General features: G+C 56.7%; 3 protein-coding genes across 3 annotated transcripts; 2 read left to right on the forward strand and 1 right to left on the reverse strand.

The window, feature by feature from the left end:
• Positions 1-342: 342 nt before the first annotated feature.
• Positions 343-1,343, forward strand: INS49_011274 (uncharacterized protein; the record flags this gene model as incomplete). Its single annotated transcript, XM_043171993.1, has 5 exons — positions 343-417; positions 481-670; positions 749-780; positions 835-1,206; positions 1,272-1,343. 5 exons carry the CDS (start codon positions 343-345, stop codon positions 1,341-1,343), a joined length of 741 nt encoding a protein of 246 aa, XP_043023738.1.
• An 836-nt stretch (positions 1,344-2,179) lies between these two features.
• Positions 2,180-3,798, forward strand: INS49_011275 (uncharacterized protein; the record flags this gene model as incomplete). The annotated part of the gene is made up of 3 exons (XM_043171994.1): positions 2,180-2,366; positions 2,477-3,085; positions 3,179-3,798. 3 exons carry the CDS (start codon positions 2,180-2,182, stop codon positions 3,796-3,798), a joined length of 1,416 nt encoding a protein of 471 aa, XP_043023739.1.
• A 1,876-nt stretch (positions 3,799-5,674) lies between these two features.
• Positions 5,675-9,631, reverse strand: INS49_011276 (uncharacterized protein; the record flags this gene model as incomplete). The annotated part of the gene is made up of 3 exons (XM_043171995.1): positions 5,675-8,433; positions 8,505-9,151; positions 9,369-9,631. The coding sequence occupies 3 exons, from the start codon at positions 9,629-9,631 to the stop codon at positions 5,675-5,677; spliced, it is 3,669 nt and encodes a 1,222-aa protein (XP_043023740.1).
• Positions 9,632-16,265: the final 6,634 nt, after the last annotated feature.

The raw sequence follows: 16,265 nt of genomic DNA on the forward strand, positions 1-16,265 counted from the left end.
ATCCTGGCCTTGGCTCTTTGTGTTTGTGAACCACTGCACTGTCGAAATAGCACCTTCCCCCAGCCAGCCACCTCACTTCGTCCGCACTTGTGACCCCGTCTTTAAGTTCGACCACGCCCGCCTCTTCAGTTTCCCCCAAACGTCCATCGCCCTCCTCCCTCTGTTTACCTTCACCACTTACACCACAATCGCGCCTCTTCACACGCGTTGACCCAAGTTTTCATCCCAACAGCCTTCACCACTTTCAGTATTACTGCCGCACATCGACATTCGTCAATCTCATCTCGCAGCCACTATCAACCCTCCAACCCACCAACCCAACACCAAAAACCAACAGTCAAGATGAAGTCTGTCGCCGTCCTCGCCCTCCTTGGTGCCGTTTACGCCCAGGACATCAACTCCGTCCCCCAGTGTGGCGTAAGTCCTCCCCCTTTTGTCTTTTCAGTTTGTCACGCACCTCGTACTGAAAACATCACGCAGCAAACCTGCATTCAGAACATGCTCCAGGAGCAGGCCAACCTGGGCTGCCCCCCTGTCAATGGCCAGCCTGACCCCTCCTGCCTTTGCAAGAACGCCGACTTCAGCTTCGGTCTGCGCGACTGCGCTCAGCAGGCTTGTGGCTCCGACGTCGCCAACGCTGTCGTTTCGTACGGTGTGAGCTATTGCCAATGTAAGTGATGCACCGCGCCCCACCTGTGCATACCGCACTTCACAGCTGGACCGAAAACTGATTTCTCGTGACAAACAGCCGCTGGTGTCAACATTCCTACCACTGTCATCGTAAGTTCTTTTCTCCGTCGGAACCTGCAAGTCTCCAATCTGACACACCCACAGTCTGGTACCCCTTCTGCCACTGGCTCTGCCACTGGCTCAGCTTCTGGCTCTGCCACTGAGAGCGGCTCCGCCACCGAGTCTTCGAGCGCCATCACCACTTCGTCTTTCGCCACCACCATCACCACCGGCGACTCGACCATCACCACCTCTGCCGCTACCACTATCTTCGGAGTCGGTGGCGCAGGTGCTTCCGCCTCCAGTGCCGCTTCAGAGGCTTCTGAGTCTGCCTCCAGCGTTGGCGAGTCTGCCTCCAGTGCCGCCTCGAGCGTGGCCAGCTCTGCGTCTGGTGCTGCCAGCTCCGCTACTGACGCCGCGGGCTCTGCCGCTTCTAGCGCTGCGGGCGAGGCAACCAGCTCTTCTGCTGCAGGCTTTGTAAGTTGGCCCATTCCCTACTGTGCCGGACCGCACCTGTTCGTTCTAACATGACCGACTCGTAGGCGCCTCAGATGACTGCTGCCCCGGCTGCCGGCTTCTTGGCTGCTGCCGGTGTCGCCGCCATGCTTCTCTAAATTGGAGGAGAAGTTGGCAAAACCTAATTTTGTGTTCGGCTCTCTTTCTCACTTTTCTGACGTTGCCACGTCATGAATTAATTCTCGACTTTCTCGACTTTCTCGACACTCGCTCTCTTCACATTTCACCCCACAGTTCACCCGGTCAGCGTCTTCAGCGTCCACAAAGGGTTCGGTAGACGGCGTACAAAGGCAACGGAACTAGAGCAGTGGATGGGGGGGAAATTCGACTGAAATGAAATGAAGGACATCTTGGAGTTTGCTGGCGGGGAAAAAAGAACATGATGACGAAATATGCTGATTTCCTCTGCCAGACGGCATGATGGATGTACGATTGGAATGGTCTGTCTGATGGCACTTTGCCAGGACGTAATGCGGAGGGCAACAAAGCCCGCGGACTCGCGCGGGCGGTAATGAGGCCTCACGTTGAGGCTTCCTGGAATGGTACTTGAGATACCCCTCCCTGGAGCTTCGGTCCAGGTTGGTTTTTGCAGATCTAGGTTTTTCTCGCTCTCTTTAATGGCAGCGTTCATAGAGAAAGGTCGCGTTGATGGTGAAATGCTGCTGCTGCTGTAGTGTTGTGGTGACCTTTTGAAATTAGCTCGAGCTGGCTGGCTGACTTTACAGTATGTGGTCGCACATGTGTTTGTTGCTAGCGTGAGGTTGAGGCGCGAATCAGAAGCTTAGTCATCCGGGGGATGGGGGTGGTGCCATGACATACGTATGTCCGGCTCGGCGTCGCAAGCTCACAGCTGTCACAGTGCTGGAATGTACTTACATGTCCTCTCCTGCTCAGAACACACGGGAATGCCAAACTGAGCCAGCTCCACGGCAGGATGGCAGAGACGACAGCGACGGGAAAGACGAAGAAGACTATTGTCTTTTTCCATCCAGATCTTGGCATTGGCGGTGCCGAGAGGTTGGTGGTCGACGCCGCTGTGGGACTGCAGAACAGGGGCCACAAGGTTGTCATCTTCACAAGCCATTGTGATCCCAAACACTGCTTTGACGAGGCCAGAGACGGTACATAGATTCCTCCCGCATCCCGCGCCGTCCCCCAGCCCAATTCAACCCAGCCCAGTCCAGACACACAACTCTCCCTTGTGACCAGCTGCTGACTCCAACTTGAAAAGGAACCCTCGAGGTTCGCGTGCGCGGCAACACCATCTTCCCACCCTCAATCCTCTCCAAGCTTAGCATCTTCTGCGCCATCGCGCGGCAGCTGCACCTCCTCGTCCAGATCCGCCTCAATGGCGAGCTCGCCTCCCTGCGGCCCGATGCCTTCTTCGTCGACCAGCTCAGCGCGGGGCTGCCCCTCCTGCAGTTCCTCCAGCCGAAGGCGCCCATCCTGTTCTACTGTCACTTCCCCGACCTCCACCTCGTCCAGGGCCGCGACAGGTGGCTGAAGAAGCTCTACCGCCTGCCCTTCGACACCCTCGAGAGGTGCAGCATGAGCTTCGCCGACGCGATCGCCGTCAACAGCAAGTTCACCAGGGGCGTGGTCTCACGCACCTGGCCGAGCCTGGCTAGGGGGAGGGACCTCAAGGTCGTGTACCCCTGTATCGACATAAGGCCCGCAAAGAGCGTGGGCGGGGCCAAGGAGGGAGGACTGGTATGGGACCACGGCGGCATCATTCTGAGCATCAACCGCTATGAACGCAAGAAGGACATCGCCTTGGCTATCAGGGCATACGCCGGTCTGCCACGAGACAGGAGAAATGGCGTCAAGCTCGTCATTGCTGGTACGACATCCTCTTCTATCTCTTTGGTCCCCTTCTATGACTTAGCCTTACACTATCCATCGTGTTCGCCTGACTGACACGTATACACCCTAGGTGGATACGACTCCCGCGTGTCTGAAAACGTCTCCTATCACAGGGAGCTCGTCGAGCTCGCCAAGTCTCTCAAACTCACCGAGGCGACCGTACACTCAGCACAGACCGCCTTGGCCGTGCCGCCCGAGATCGACGTCATATTCCTGCTGTCGGTCACAAATACGCTCAAGCAGCAGCTCCTCAGGTCGGCTAAGCTGCTCGTCTACACCCCCTCGAACGAGCACTTTGGAATCGTACCTCTCGAGGCCATGCTGGCGGGCGCCCCCGTGCTGGCGGCCAACACCGGTGGGCCGACGGAGACGGTCGTCGAGGGCGAGACGGGCTGGCTGAGGGACCCGGCCGACGCCGCCGCCTGGACCGAGGTTATGGACAATGTTCTGAACGGGATGAGCCCGGAGCAGCTAGCCGAGATGGGCCGTAAGGGCGACGAGAGGGTCCGCGGCCAGTTCGTGGACACCCAGATGGCCGAGAGGCTCGACAGGATCCTGACGAGCGTCGAGAACCCCCGGCGGGAGGGGAGCCTGGTTGCCCTGCTGGGCTTCTTGGGCTCGGGTGCACTAGTCTTCTTCGTGCTGGCCGCCCTGGTCGTGCTGGTGGCCATCGTATCGACTAAACAATGAGCATATACCGGTAGCACGCGCGGGTTTCATGATTCAGTCATGAGAATGGACCCAATCGCGGATGTACACGCAAACAACAACCACTGCCAGACCTCGTGACCGTGCTGTTATTCAGCCCGGAGGCCGGAGAAAAGTTAAGACTGGGCCATGAGAGACGAGTTTGCAGAGGGGAACAGCCCAGTCTCGAAGACGAGTCCCGGCCAACGGGTTGGGTCGTCCCCATAGTGGAAGACATCGCACAGCAACGACCAGCGGCCGCATAAGCCTCGAGATTCTACTGGTGAAGTCGGGGGTTGGACGAGTCTCTAGGAAGCAAAGAGATGGTAGCCTGGGTGGTTCGCGGCCGCGAAAGTTGTGGAAGTCATGATGGTGCTCTCGATCGAGGAGATATCGGCCATCTAAAGGGGCCACTTGACAGGAATGAATGGTAACTTTGGGAGATAGATACCCGAAATACCACAGCTTTTCACTCAGTAAACTCTTCTTGCGCGCCTCTGCGTCTCATTTCTTATGCGGCTTCTGGCCTATCTCTGCCTTGCCAATTTGAGGAACTCCGTGCGTACTGAGACGACATGGCGCCTTGCCTAGAGCGAAAAGAGGACTGAAGGCAGCTTCGTAGAGACAAACCGTCCCGGTGGACGCCAGCCACGTGAACACTTCCTTGAATCGTTGGGAGGGATCACGTATGATGAGTGAATGTACTTGCGGATATCACGTCGAAATGCCGAATAGTAAAGAGGTTTTGGTCCGCATTGTGTTCCATTAGACTTGTATGACCTAGGCCAACGCAATTAGATTCTTATCATACTCTCCCCCCATCATGCAAACAACCCCCATTGACCCGCTGCACCCACTGCACCCGCTATTGATAATGTGATCCCTTGTCCTAGTGGGCGACCCTGTCCGGGTTTCGCTTCTCCCCACCCTAGACCTCTGCCCCCAGATCCCTCATCGCTCAATGGTCATAATGAATACCAGGCATACAGATATATATGTACTGGGCCCGTCCATCAACCCCGCCGCTCCAGGGACTCTACCCCGTGTTTGTCCGACGGCGCTGAAAAGTACGGAAAGACGAGGGAAATCTCTGGTGTTCCGTGAAGACGACAATCGGACCCCCCTCGGCGCCTTGCTATGACCGTCAAGCGAACCTTCCCAATTTCCCACAATGCAGAAATCCCCCAAACCGCTCGAAACACCGGGGGCCTGGTCTCGTGTCTACCCGCTCCTCATGCATACCTGTCGAGGTCTTTCCCATTTGAACCCGTCCCAAAGGACGAAAAAAATTATACATATATAGAACACTACTCCTGCAAGACTTCGTCAATGACGGAGTTCAACTGTGGCGTGAATGCTGCGTGAAATGCTATGTCCGCATGGCGACTTCCGCTCTTCCTGTCTGCTCTCTCGTTGACTGGCCCACGCCTCTCCCTTATCGGGAGAAGGTTGAGACGCCTGCACGTTCAGAGGCGGCAAGGAGAGAGTCGGTACTGTGCCTTGAAAAGTAACAGTGATCCAACCGGAATGGCAATCGTGAACGCCCCGAACCTGGCCACTCGTTCCCACATCCGGGAGGTGGCGCTATGCAAGTAATAAGAGATGTGATCTTGGAGCCGCCGTATAAAAGGATAAGTATGTACGTGCTGGTAGTAACAATTGTGAAGCAGATAGCCGACCGATGCAGTTTTTTGTGACGCGTCGTAGTCTTTAGTACTCGAAATCCAAATGTGAATCTGGAGAGGGGAGTTTGTGGTGGTGGAGTCCATGTGCTCAGTGATTCGGTTTGTTGCTGCTCAATGAGACCGGTCCAAACAGCCTCAATGAGTGGAGTGGTAGAATAGCAAAGCTTCTTGTTGTAGTCGTACAACGGGAGTCTTCACTCCCCAGGAGCAAACACCTTCTTGGCTGTGTCGGTGCTGCCCACGGACGCATTAGTGTTGCGCCTCTTGGACCCGAAGACGATTTTGCCCATGGAATTGGGAGAGCCTTTGGTAGCGGTTGACTTCTTAGATCGGTGACCCATCATGAGAATCCCATCATCACTGTCGCTGTCATCGTCGTCAAGACGTGCGGGTGGGGTTGGCGTGGAATTCCCCACAGATCCGGGCTCATGGTCATCAACAAAGACAGTCTCGGTGCGCTCATCGAGCTCTGTCGCCTCTAGAGGAAATCCTGTGACAGGTTCCTTTGCTAACGCTGGTGGTGTTACCGAGTCGGTTGTTTCGAGGACAGCGCGCCGGCTGACAGTCTTCGGGTCGCCTGGGTTGCCCAAGAAGTCCCCTTCCGGGTCGGCAGACACCGATGAGGCCCCGCTGAGCAGTGCCGGTAGAGATGGGTCAGACTGGAATGCAAGAATTTGCTCCGCGTCTGCCTCCCTTAGATCTTTCTGCGACGCAGACGTAGTATAGCTCACTGGACTGGTTACCACGCTAGGGCTTGTCCACGGAGTGGCAATAGCTTCGCGGGAGTTGGATTTGGATGAAAACGTCGTACTAAACGTCTCCCCCCGGGAGGGTGCCCCGTTGCTAGCAGAGTCGTCATCATCCGGCGAGGGAGGACAGGGAACACGGGCCGCATCAAGCTCGGCAGCGGGTTGCAATGCCTCTTGTCGCCGTGCCTCCTCCTCGTGCGCAAGCCTTTCACGTCGGCGCAGGGTCTCCTGTGCTCGAGCAAATGACTCGGGAGTCGACGAACCGTAGAGCCTGGGGGGTGGTATCTTGCCCTCGGGTATGTCCTGGACGCGGTGGGCCGTCATCGGCCTCTCTTCAATCTTGACGACAGTTCGAAACTTGTCAAGCATTGGATCCGACCTGTGTTGGCCATACTGATACGAGGAAATCGTGTTTGGTGAGAAGAATTGAGGCGAGGGCAGCGGGCTTTCTCCAAAAGCCCGGCCGAGGTCTAATGACCGCATTTGTGAAAGCTTCTTGGGCTGCTCGAGACTTCCCGGTGCAACGAGAGAGCTCACACCAACCCGTGCTTCAGCTCTCTTGTCGGGGCTGGAAAACACCAGGGCTCTGTCGACCGATTGAGACCTTGTCGAGTCGTCGGAAGGCTTTGTGTCTCTCCCCTTTCTGCGCAGGCCGCTCAAGGTGTCAGAGTGGTCATCAGCAGCAGGGGTAGTTGGTGCCGTGCGAATCTCAGCAAGGTCGTTGTGCAAACTTATCACAGCATTCGAGATCGACCGCGAGTGCCTGTGGCGCGGGAATTCCATTTGAGCCGAGGTCGGGGTCTGGTGGTCTGTGATGTCTTCTTTGCCATTAAAATTCGTGGCAATCTCAGGAAGTTGGTGTGATGGGTGGCCGCCTACCGCTCCCGGCTGTTGCGAGGTTGGTTCCGTCTCCAACTGTGGTTCTTCTTCCGGACTAGCCGTCACGCTGTAGGTCAAGGGATGCTCGCTATGTGTGTGTGAATGTTCTCTCACGGTCGCAAAGTAGTCACCGTCCCCACGTAAGCTCTTCCTGCGTGAGTCGCGGATATGGTTTATGATCGGCGTGTGTGCAGGGCTATCGCCAGCTGAACTGGCAGCACTGCTAGTGGCTCTCCGCCGAGAAGCACCCTCGGCGCGTTCCACCGATCGGCTTGTCAATTTGGTGAGTGTCTTTTTCAGCGTAGACCTCGCCCGCTCTAGAAGTGTAAGAGGCACAACGGCGTCATCCACCTCCTTCTCGTTGACCTTGATCTTGTTGCCTTGAGTCTGCCTCTGTGGATCCGTGTCGTCGATCCAGCCCATAATGTTGGGTAGGTTGGAAAGGACCCAGGGGTGGTACTTCACTCCCCTAAGTGTTATCCGCTGCCTTGGGTCCTTGATGAGCATCTGTCCCAAGAGATGTTGAAGGCTGTCATCGACATCCTCATAAAGGAGCTGGTGGTCGTCACGGTACGGAGCACTGTTGACGCGCTTGTAGAGCGAAGACGTGTCCGGGGACGTGGATGGATCCACAGGTCTCAGCCGCCTGGTGGGGATGTACACCTTCTCGGTTGCGATTTTCCGGAACATTTGGAACTCATCCTCTGCCAGGAAGGGAATTCGAGCAAATATCATACAGTAAAGCGTTACACCAAGGGACCAAATGTCGATTTGTTCAGTGACCTTGGGCGGAGGTGTGTTGTCGAGGTCTGTGTAGCACAATTCAGGAGCGAAGAAAGCAGGAGTTCCGACAGTCTTGGACAGTTCGTACTCGTCATCAAAGTCTTGCGCTTCTGATTCGGAGACGGTATCGTCAGGTTCGCCATCTCGCATCGGCCTGCCAAAATAAGACACACCGAAATCCGAGATCTTGACGCGATGATCCCGAGTCCAGAGCAGATTGGCCGGCTTAATGTCACGGTGGACAATCCCCTGATAATGCAAGTACTCAAGACCGAGGACGACATCCCGAAACGCATTTCGCGCCTCGTCAATAGTGAAGCAAGGAACATATGAGAAATCGGCGAAGGGATCATGAGGCTGCGGGTTGAAGTCGATCGAAGACATGTGTGATATGATGGAATCAGCCATGCTGGGAGATCGCTCTCTGAATCCTAAATCGTCATAAGCCCCGTACATGGTCCCGGCAAGCGCGCTAGACGAGCCAGGGTTCGAGTGAAGGGGTCCTGGCGTCTCCATGTCATCTTCGTTCGAGGTCGGTGGCCCTTCGGATGCGACAGCAGACATTGACTGTACTGACTGCGTTCTTGACGGGGCCTGTGAGGAAGGTGCAGACCTTCGTGAAGCTGGTGAGTGCGACCTCTGGGGGAAGCAGATGCGTGCTGCGTGAGATCCGCCTCGGAGGGCCCAGATCTGAGGTCGGACTCATCTTGACCTAATTCCAAGCTCCAGGGGTCGCCGTGTGTACCGGTCTTCTCTGCAAGATGGGCGCGTTTCATCTCCTTGACATTGAATCTCCGTTCCAAATCGAGAAGATGCTGCTCTTCCTCTTCTGTCAGAGCCTCGCCCCTCATCTCCCTTTCGATACGCCGGCGCTCGAAAGCACATATGTTCGGAAGGCCCTTCTTCCTCCAGATGACCTCCCCACATTCAACATGCTCGAGACAGAGGTAAATTTTCCTGTAGTCAGGGTCGTCGATGACTTCCAGCAAGGCCACCACATTCGGATGTCTGATTTTCTTGAGAATGGCGATTTCCCTCTTGGACTTCTCGAAGGGAGACACGTTCTGGGTAATCCTGCCGAGCCGGCGTTTTCTGGAGAAGCGGGGGACAATTTTGATGGCGACATTCTGGCCGATATCGAGGTCGCGGGCCAATTTCACCTTGCCATGTACACCGCGGCCGATCTCCTCGATGACCTCGTAATGGTTGATGATCTTGCGCCCGGTGGTGAAGTCTCTATCGATATTGGCGACATGTGTCCTGGAGCCATTCTTGTCAGTGACTTTATTCTCATTCGACCACCTACACCAGCACTTGCAACGCTGGCCTGGTCAACGCCACCGCCCAAGAAGCCGTTAGCGCGGTCACCCAGGCGCCGGCGGCCAGGGTGGTTTCAGGTCTCTTGACGTTGACCGCGGTGTGTGACAAGGAAAGGGAAAGGCTGCAGGATTGTCTGGCTTGCTAGGTGGACACATACTCTCTAACTCTGTGGTTCTGTAGGGGATGAAGAAAGGGACTGTTGAGTGCAGCAGGCGTTGTACCCTCGGACACGGACTGTGAGGGTGGCAGAGACATGGTGGTGCGGGGGTTCGACGGACTGAAGAGCCCCGGGGACGAGACGGGAGTGCTGCTGGCAGTGAGCGAGGGGTTTTGCGGGTGTGCGGGCGGAAGCGTGTTGTGAGGTTGTGTTTGAGGTTGAGGTTGAGGTTGAGCAGGCGGATTAGGCGCCTGGTGCTCCATTTTGCGGGCGTGGTCGAAGACGGAGACGGGATCGGAGTCGAAGTCGTTGTGGGCTCGAATGCTGGTGAGGAGTGAGGGCACGGCAACTCGACATAATGAGCTGTCGAGGTTGGCTCCGGAGCCGATCAAGCCTCAGTCGGAGCGAAACAGTCGTTGAAGAGAGAGATTGTCGTCTCTAAGCCGCCATGGCGACCGAGCAGCTCGAAAGGGTGCAATGCGGGGAGTGGGTAAGAAAAGGAGAGGATCGTGGTCGATGGTCGGTGGTGGCAGTCTCGGTCCTAAGGAGGAAAAGGCCGGCCAGTTTCGAGTGAAGGTAAGTGTGAGCGCGAGTGTATGCTGGTTGCTGGCTGGCTTTGGGCTTTTGGGGGAAGAGGGGGGCTGCAGAGCAGGGCAGGACTGGACTGGGCTGGGGCTAGACAGGACAGGACAGGGTGGGTGGATGGGTGTGTGGATGGGAGGGTGGGGAGGTCGTCAGTTTTTGGGACGCTGGGCTGCGGACCGGGTGGGCTGCAAGGGGGGGATACGGAGGTACAAGGAGGGGCCAAGCCGGGCATCCATTGACGAAGTGAGCAGAAAGGAAAAAAAAAAAAAAAAAAAAAAAAAATCAAGGTGCAGAGCTAATAATAATGGCCGCAGCTGCGATGCATATGCGCGGACCCAGGCTAATAAGGCATGTATATTCCAGATCCTTCCTCACAGTACGTACAGTAATGCTGTTGGCGAGGCAAGAGAAGGAGAAGGGGGGGGGGAGAGAGAGCGCGAGCGAGAAGGACCTCACCCTCGCATCAAGGTCTCCATGCTCCAAGCTGCCCATGCCATCACCATCTGCAGGTGGGTGGATTGGCGGGGGGGGGGGGGCGCGGTTTGTTGATGTGTGCACCAACCCGCCCGAAAGCCACCCAGCCCTGGGAACAGCACTCTGGAATCCGTCTTTCACCACCACATTGTTTTTCCTCAGCCGGGCTTCTCTCCACCCTGCCCTTCGCTGGATTGAAGGCTGGCGAGCTGAGCCGGGCGGAACGATGCGGTGCCCGCAGCGGACCAGCGGACGAGAGTGAGCCTCGACCACGCCCGTTGAGGACGACTCACACAGTAGGCACAATTACGATGCAAAAGACTGTATTAGCTCCAGCCCCGAGTCCCGTTTCTCCATCGCCTAACAGTCCACCCTGTTCTACAATGTGGGCTCGAGTTACTGCGCTGCCGCAGCCGGTGCACGACACGCTAGGCAGAGAATCGCCCGGGCGCCATGCTGAGTGAACAATGAGATGGTCAGTCCTCGGGCTAGCATTCATCAGAGCAGTTACCTGCCCTTCAGGCTTGTTGCAGAAAGTCCCCATCAGTTTCCATTCAGCTTGTTAGATGCCCCAGGCTCACCAGCGCCAGTGGCCAATTCCTCAACCGCACCTCGTCGGCCCGGCGAGCCATTTACAACAAGCCAGGTAAATGTGGTGGCAGACAGATGTCTGTTCGCCTTCCGCCCTCACACAATCGCAGGAGCTGGGCCGGGTTCGCTCTGCATACGGACTGGGCTCGCAGCAGGAGAAAGCCTGCTTCAAGATGAATCCAAACCCAAAGCCGCGCCGGGGGAAAAAGGCTGATAGGACGGAAGCCTCATCAGATAGTGATAGAGTTGCCCAACAATTGAGGTCGAGCCTTCCCTGCTCCCTGCTCCTTGCTCTCGCTGCTCCCACAGGCTTCCCAAAGGGTAAGGACGACGGGAGTTAAATTGCCCTCCCAGACGAAGCAGGGTCCAGGATCCAGGGCCCAGTCGGCCTTGGCGTGCGATAAGGGTGGTCCCATCCTGGCCGCCCTGATTGGCCGGCCGCACGAACATGGGTTGACCGTAACTCTTTGTCGACGCATGTGAAGTGGGCTTCTGCTGCACGATCACTCCAGGCGCTACGTACTCGGTACCAGTCCACATGTGGATAACTGCGTGTATGTCCAAAGCAGCTACGTATTGTGGTACCTGGGGACGCTCATCACTGCCTGATTGCCATTCTCACCACACTAAGTTTCCGCCACGTTTTGGCCAGATGCAGGTGCACAGAAGCAGACATCTTCGACTGTTTGCTCGCCAACACACGCGAGGAAAAAAAATTAAGCCTGCGAGACCAGATGGCCGCGCTCATGCCTCCCCACGCACTCGAGACGATGCCGCTGGCTGATTCCAAACGGATCAATTGAAGCTGCCCACGCGGCGATGGCACCGTCAGCTCGCATAGTGCAGGGCCGGGTGCTTCAGAAGACCTGACGGCCTGTCGACGGGTTTCTACCCAGCCGTACTACGTCGTGCACTGCACATGCAGGCTATGAATGTGACGGCGAGTCAGGCTCGTCTCCACGTCGGTGGTGAGGCCGCGATCCCGCTCCGATCTTCATAGCCGTGTGTCGACTGGGACGTCTCCCTCCGAAGGCCCCTTTTGCCTCAGTATCCAGTGGCAACAGCATCGTCCCTGCGGATGAGCATCTGGGGAAGTGCCCGACTGGTGGAGGCGGTGGTGGTGGATATCTTGGGTTCGCTGTGCATGCCCGTCAGGCCAGAAGTCAACGATCCTTGCCGTGTGTGCTGTCGCTGAGCAAGATCTAATCAATGGCAGAGTCATCAGCCGGAAGCTGGGCGATTTGTCCAAGCGCCTGTTTTGGGGTTTCAAGACGACAACGGGAGACGGGATGATCTAGCAGCGATCACCACGGTCAAAACACGATCTAATCTTTGTTACCCCCGTTGACCAACTGCGGTTAGTACCTGGTATTGCCCGCGTGCGGTACCGCGTATGTCGGCGCCCCATATTTGCCCGAACACACTCGAGATTGACATGTTGCACCCAGAAGTCGTTACATGATGACGGACGCCGTGAGACCACCCAGTGGCCCTTGTGCCCTTCATTTCAGCGACTTCGTTCTGGATGGAACAGGATGGAGCCGCTCTCAGGTGTCCATCGGGTGTGGAGCTCGGTGGGAACGTCCAACGCTGACCAGAATGGGCATGAGACGCTTGTGAAGGTGGGGCGAATTGTTCCCTGAACTTCTACTGGACTAGTCCTGTCTGGTCTTACAGTCGATACCTCCTTGTCTTGCCTTGTCTTTGTTGACGTCCACGATTCACAAGCCCAAGTCTATTCGTTTCCAATTACTGCAGCAGGTTGGGGCTCGTCACGCCAATGGATCTGCCGTTTCTCGGTGCAAGCAGGCCCAACACTAAAACGACAGGCACGTTGGCATCCGTTGTCGTCCCAAGAAAACCAGAAAGCCTTGTCGGCAACCCAATTGACTTTGGAGACAAAGGAGACACCGACTTCAGAATCCCACATGGACTGGGAGTGTGCGTTATTATGGGCGGACGCTAGTGACGTTACCGTCTCCTGGTCCCGTTCGGGGGCTGCGCAGCCCACCTCGACAATGCCTGAGCCTTAGCAGAGGTGATATCCATCGGCAGCAGGCTAGCCGTGCTTGGCCCTGCTGAAATACTCAAGCTGAGGACGAGATGCTCCGGTACCTAGCGCTGAATAACACAACGCTGCAAATGCCTAACGCGCTGTGCAGACATCGCTTGGCTTGTACTAACTCTGTTTCTCCGTGACTATCGACGAGCAACCGTGGGTCTGCCATCCCGAATCCCACCCAGCCTCATGTCAACGACGCCAAAGCGCCATGAGCTTTGGCACCGTGGCCCAGTCTTCGTCTGCATCGTTCGGGAACCCGTCCCGGACCCAAGCGGTCCAACACATGGCGTACAGACATTGGGGTTCGGCCTGGCTGTCCTGGCCGTCCTGGCCAGCGCCTGGGTGCCTTGCTTGACATGGGACCAGTCGTCCGTGCAGACCTCAGGCCGCCATTGAGGCTGGCGCGACGAGCTAGCGGATTGCCAGACGTTGGTGCATCGTGGCATGTCAAGAGGGCATCGTGAGATTCGCCCCGCCCCTGGGGCCTTGGCCTGGGATTGCATGGGCCTGCGGCAACTGGCTGGAAGGGAGGGGGCGAGCGGTGACTGACATCTTGGCGAGATGGCCAGGCCGGCCCTTTCTCTTTTCGGGTTCCACAAAGACTCACGATGCACACTTCTGGCCTCACTTGCATCATACCCTGACCAGCCCAACCGGTTGGGCCGCGCCGTGGAGTTCATTGTTACTCGGCTTGCACCGCTCCAACGTGCCGCCTCGCCTTGCCACGCTCCTCGACCCCCTGACTCTGGACGTGCTTTCGAGGTCCCTCTTGTCGTCGACATGAAACGGGCATGCCTTTATAGCCAATCGACGGGCACGCGGGCAAAGAATAACGCGGTCATGGGTCACAGCGGTCCAGCGCAGAAATGGTCCTACCCGAGGAGACGCTGTCCTTTCCCGTCACCGAAAAGCCTTCACGCTTGCTACCTTATGTTTGCCTGTGGATGAAGCTATCGTGACATTCCCCGTGCGACCCTCCCTTACTAAACAAGCAGGTCCACCCAGACAGGCCGGGCCGAGTTCTTTGATACTCAAAGTACATGTGCGGGCAGACCTCTCGTCCAGTCCAAGTTCCACCACCGATCATGGTCTCAACCAACTATGTTGACCTATCACTTGCATGCCGTTCCGACTCGTGTTGCTTGTAGTCGTATTTGCTATAGAAAGACCCCTTTTCTTTTGCAGCACCCATGGATCATCTCACATTGCTGCTTCTACTGTAATACAGACTGCTCAAAATGAGCGCAGTTGGTAGCTCTAGGGGCTTGCCACCCTCAGCGTAACCGACTGTGTACGCCCGCCTCGCGTTGACTTGCCTTCCCGGACAAGGTCAAGTCGACTTGATTCGCGTGTCAGCCCTTGATATCGAGTGGTCAGACTCTACTGTTGGGCTGGGTGGTTAGCAAGGCGACAGCTCACTTTTTCCTCAGGTCCTCCGCTCCGCTGGCGCTGCCGCGGGTTGACCAGCGGCTGTTGACATAGCATGTCCTACATAGTGTCCTGGGTTTGATGACAGGCATTTGGCACGCTTGAGCACGCACCCGTGTCTCTCGCTCCTCGTCACAAAGTGAGATACGCCGAGATAATGCAGCCACCCACCCACCCTATCCTAGCCATCCTGGATCCGTGCCTCAGCCTGGCATGTGCTGCTATGTAGTACTGGCTCTGCCAATGGCCACAGAGAGGGGCCTCGGTGGCCTGGGGCGGATCTGACAGCTCACATATCACACGGAGTTGCAAATGCTCTCCGTAATGGCTCCGGCATGTCCCAGCTGGGAGCTTGTGTCTGGGTGTGTTGAGTAGCCGCCTATTGCTTGTTGGTCCTGCCTGGTCCCCCTTCCAGTATGGCGAAGCTGAGTTCCTGTGGTCCTTGTGTCACCACCATCTCAACTCTCCATATTCCCTTGGGCCGCCACAAGCCGTCGAGACATGGCTGAGTTCTGGTCTCGATACCTGCTGTATGGAGCCAGGCCGGCCCATGGCATATCACGAAGGCATGGCGGAGATCAAGATGAGATCTGCGGGCACTCTGTCTCTGCTCTACCCAGACGGTTTGGAATGAAAGGTACCTAGGTGTTAGTACCTCGGCACCCAGCTCACTCGCTGACCGATGTACATGTTTAGCTTACGTAGAATCCGGGGCCCCAGGATTCTGTCGAACCCACATTATCATGGCTAAGGACCAGACCAGACCAGACTGCCACAAGCTGCGCAGGGAATCCCACCGATTTGACGCTCGCATGTTGCTTCTTCTCCCCAGGGCCCAGGCACCTGGGCATGATGACTACGACTGCAACCACATCCACCCTCCAACTCCCACCTGGGGGCAAGTTTACCGATCCCCAACTCTCGTCAAGAAAAGGCCAACCGGCCCATTCCCGAAGCAGAACGACCTGCATACGACCCACTAGGGGGTCCGATACGGCCGTCAAATCAGCCCCTCCGCCCTCCCTCCCTCTCAGGACCTGGACCCATATGCACATGCATGCACGACTGTGACGGGAGGGCGGCCACGATGAGATGAACAAGGTGGCCGGCGGGCCTCAAGGGCTCGCATGTTTTTCGTCAAGGCGACAAATCGAGATTGGCTGTGCAGCCGTGGAGGTCTAGCGGCCTCCGTGGTGGGCCAATCGTCATGGTGATGTTTAAGGATTGTCATTTTTTAAAAGTGATACACGGCGTTGTTGAGACGCTGGATACACACACACACACACACACGGACACGTGAGTTGGGGCCCCTCATCGCCGCCTGATGACCGTGAGGAGTCGAAGGTGGTCGTCGATGCGCGTCATGCTCTCGGCGGCGATACACGACGCCGATCCGCTTGACTCTTGTTTTCTGAAACGTATGCGAGCCCTTCAACATCTGCCCGTGTGTCACCAGCACCTTCAGAGGTAATAACCGCCGTGGATATTCCTCCGCATTGCATGGTCATGCCGGGGCAAACAGGAGCGTTCTGTCCGCGGATGCCCACATACGTCCACATACGTCCACATACGTCCGCGTCTCCGATCCTGGGGATGGCTACAGCGCCATAACAGACGGTTCATATCTAGTGTCTTCCTTCACGATCTCGGAGTCCTCGTCGGCTGCAGGCCGCGCCAGCCGCCAGACCTGGGTACAGTTCTGCGTAACTTCTTGCGAGGTAGGTAGATGTGGCATCTCACTTGTTGGAAAGAAATGC

Source organism: Diaporthe citri (assembly GCF_014595645.1).
Source record: "Diaporthe citri strain NFHF-8-4 chromosome Unknown scaffold_5, whole genome shotgun sequence".
Taxonomy (NCBI): Eukaryota; Fungi; Ascomycota; class Sordariomycetes; order Diaporthales; family Diaporthaceae; genus Diaporthe; species Diaporthe citri.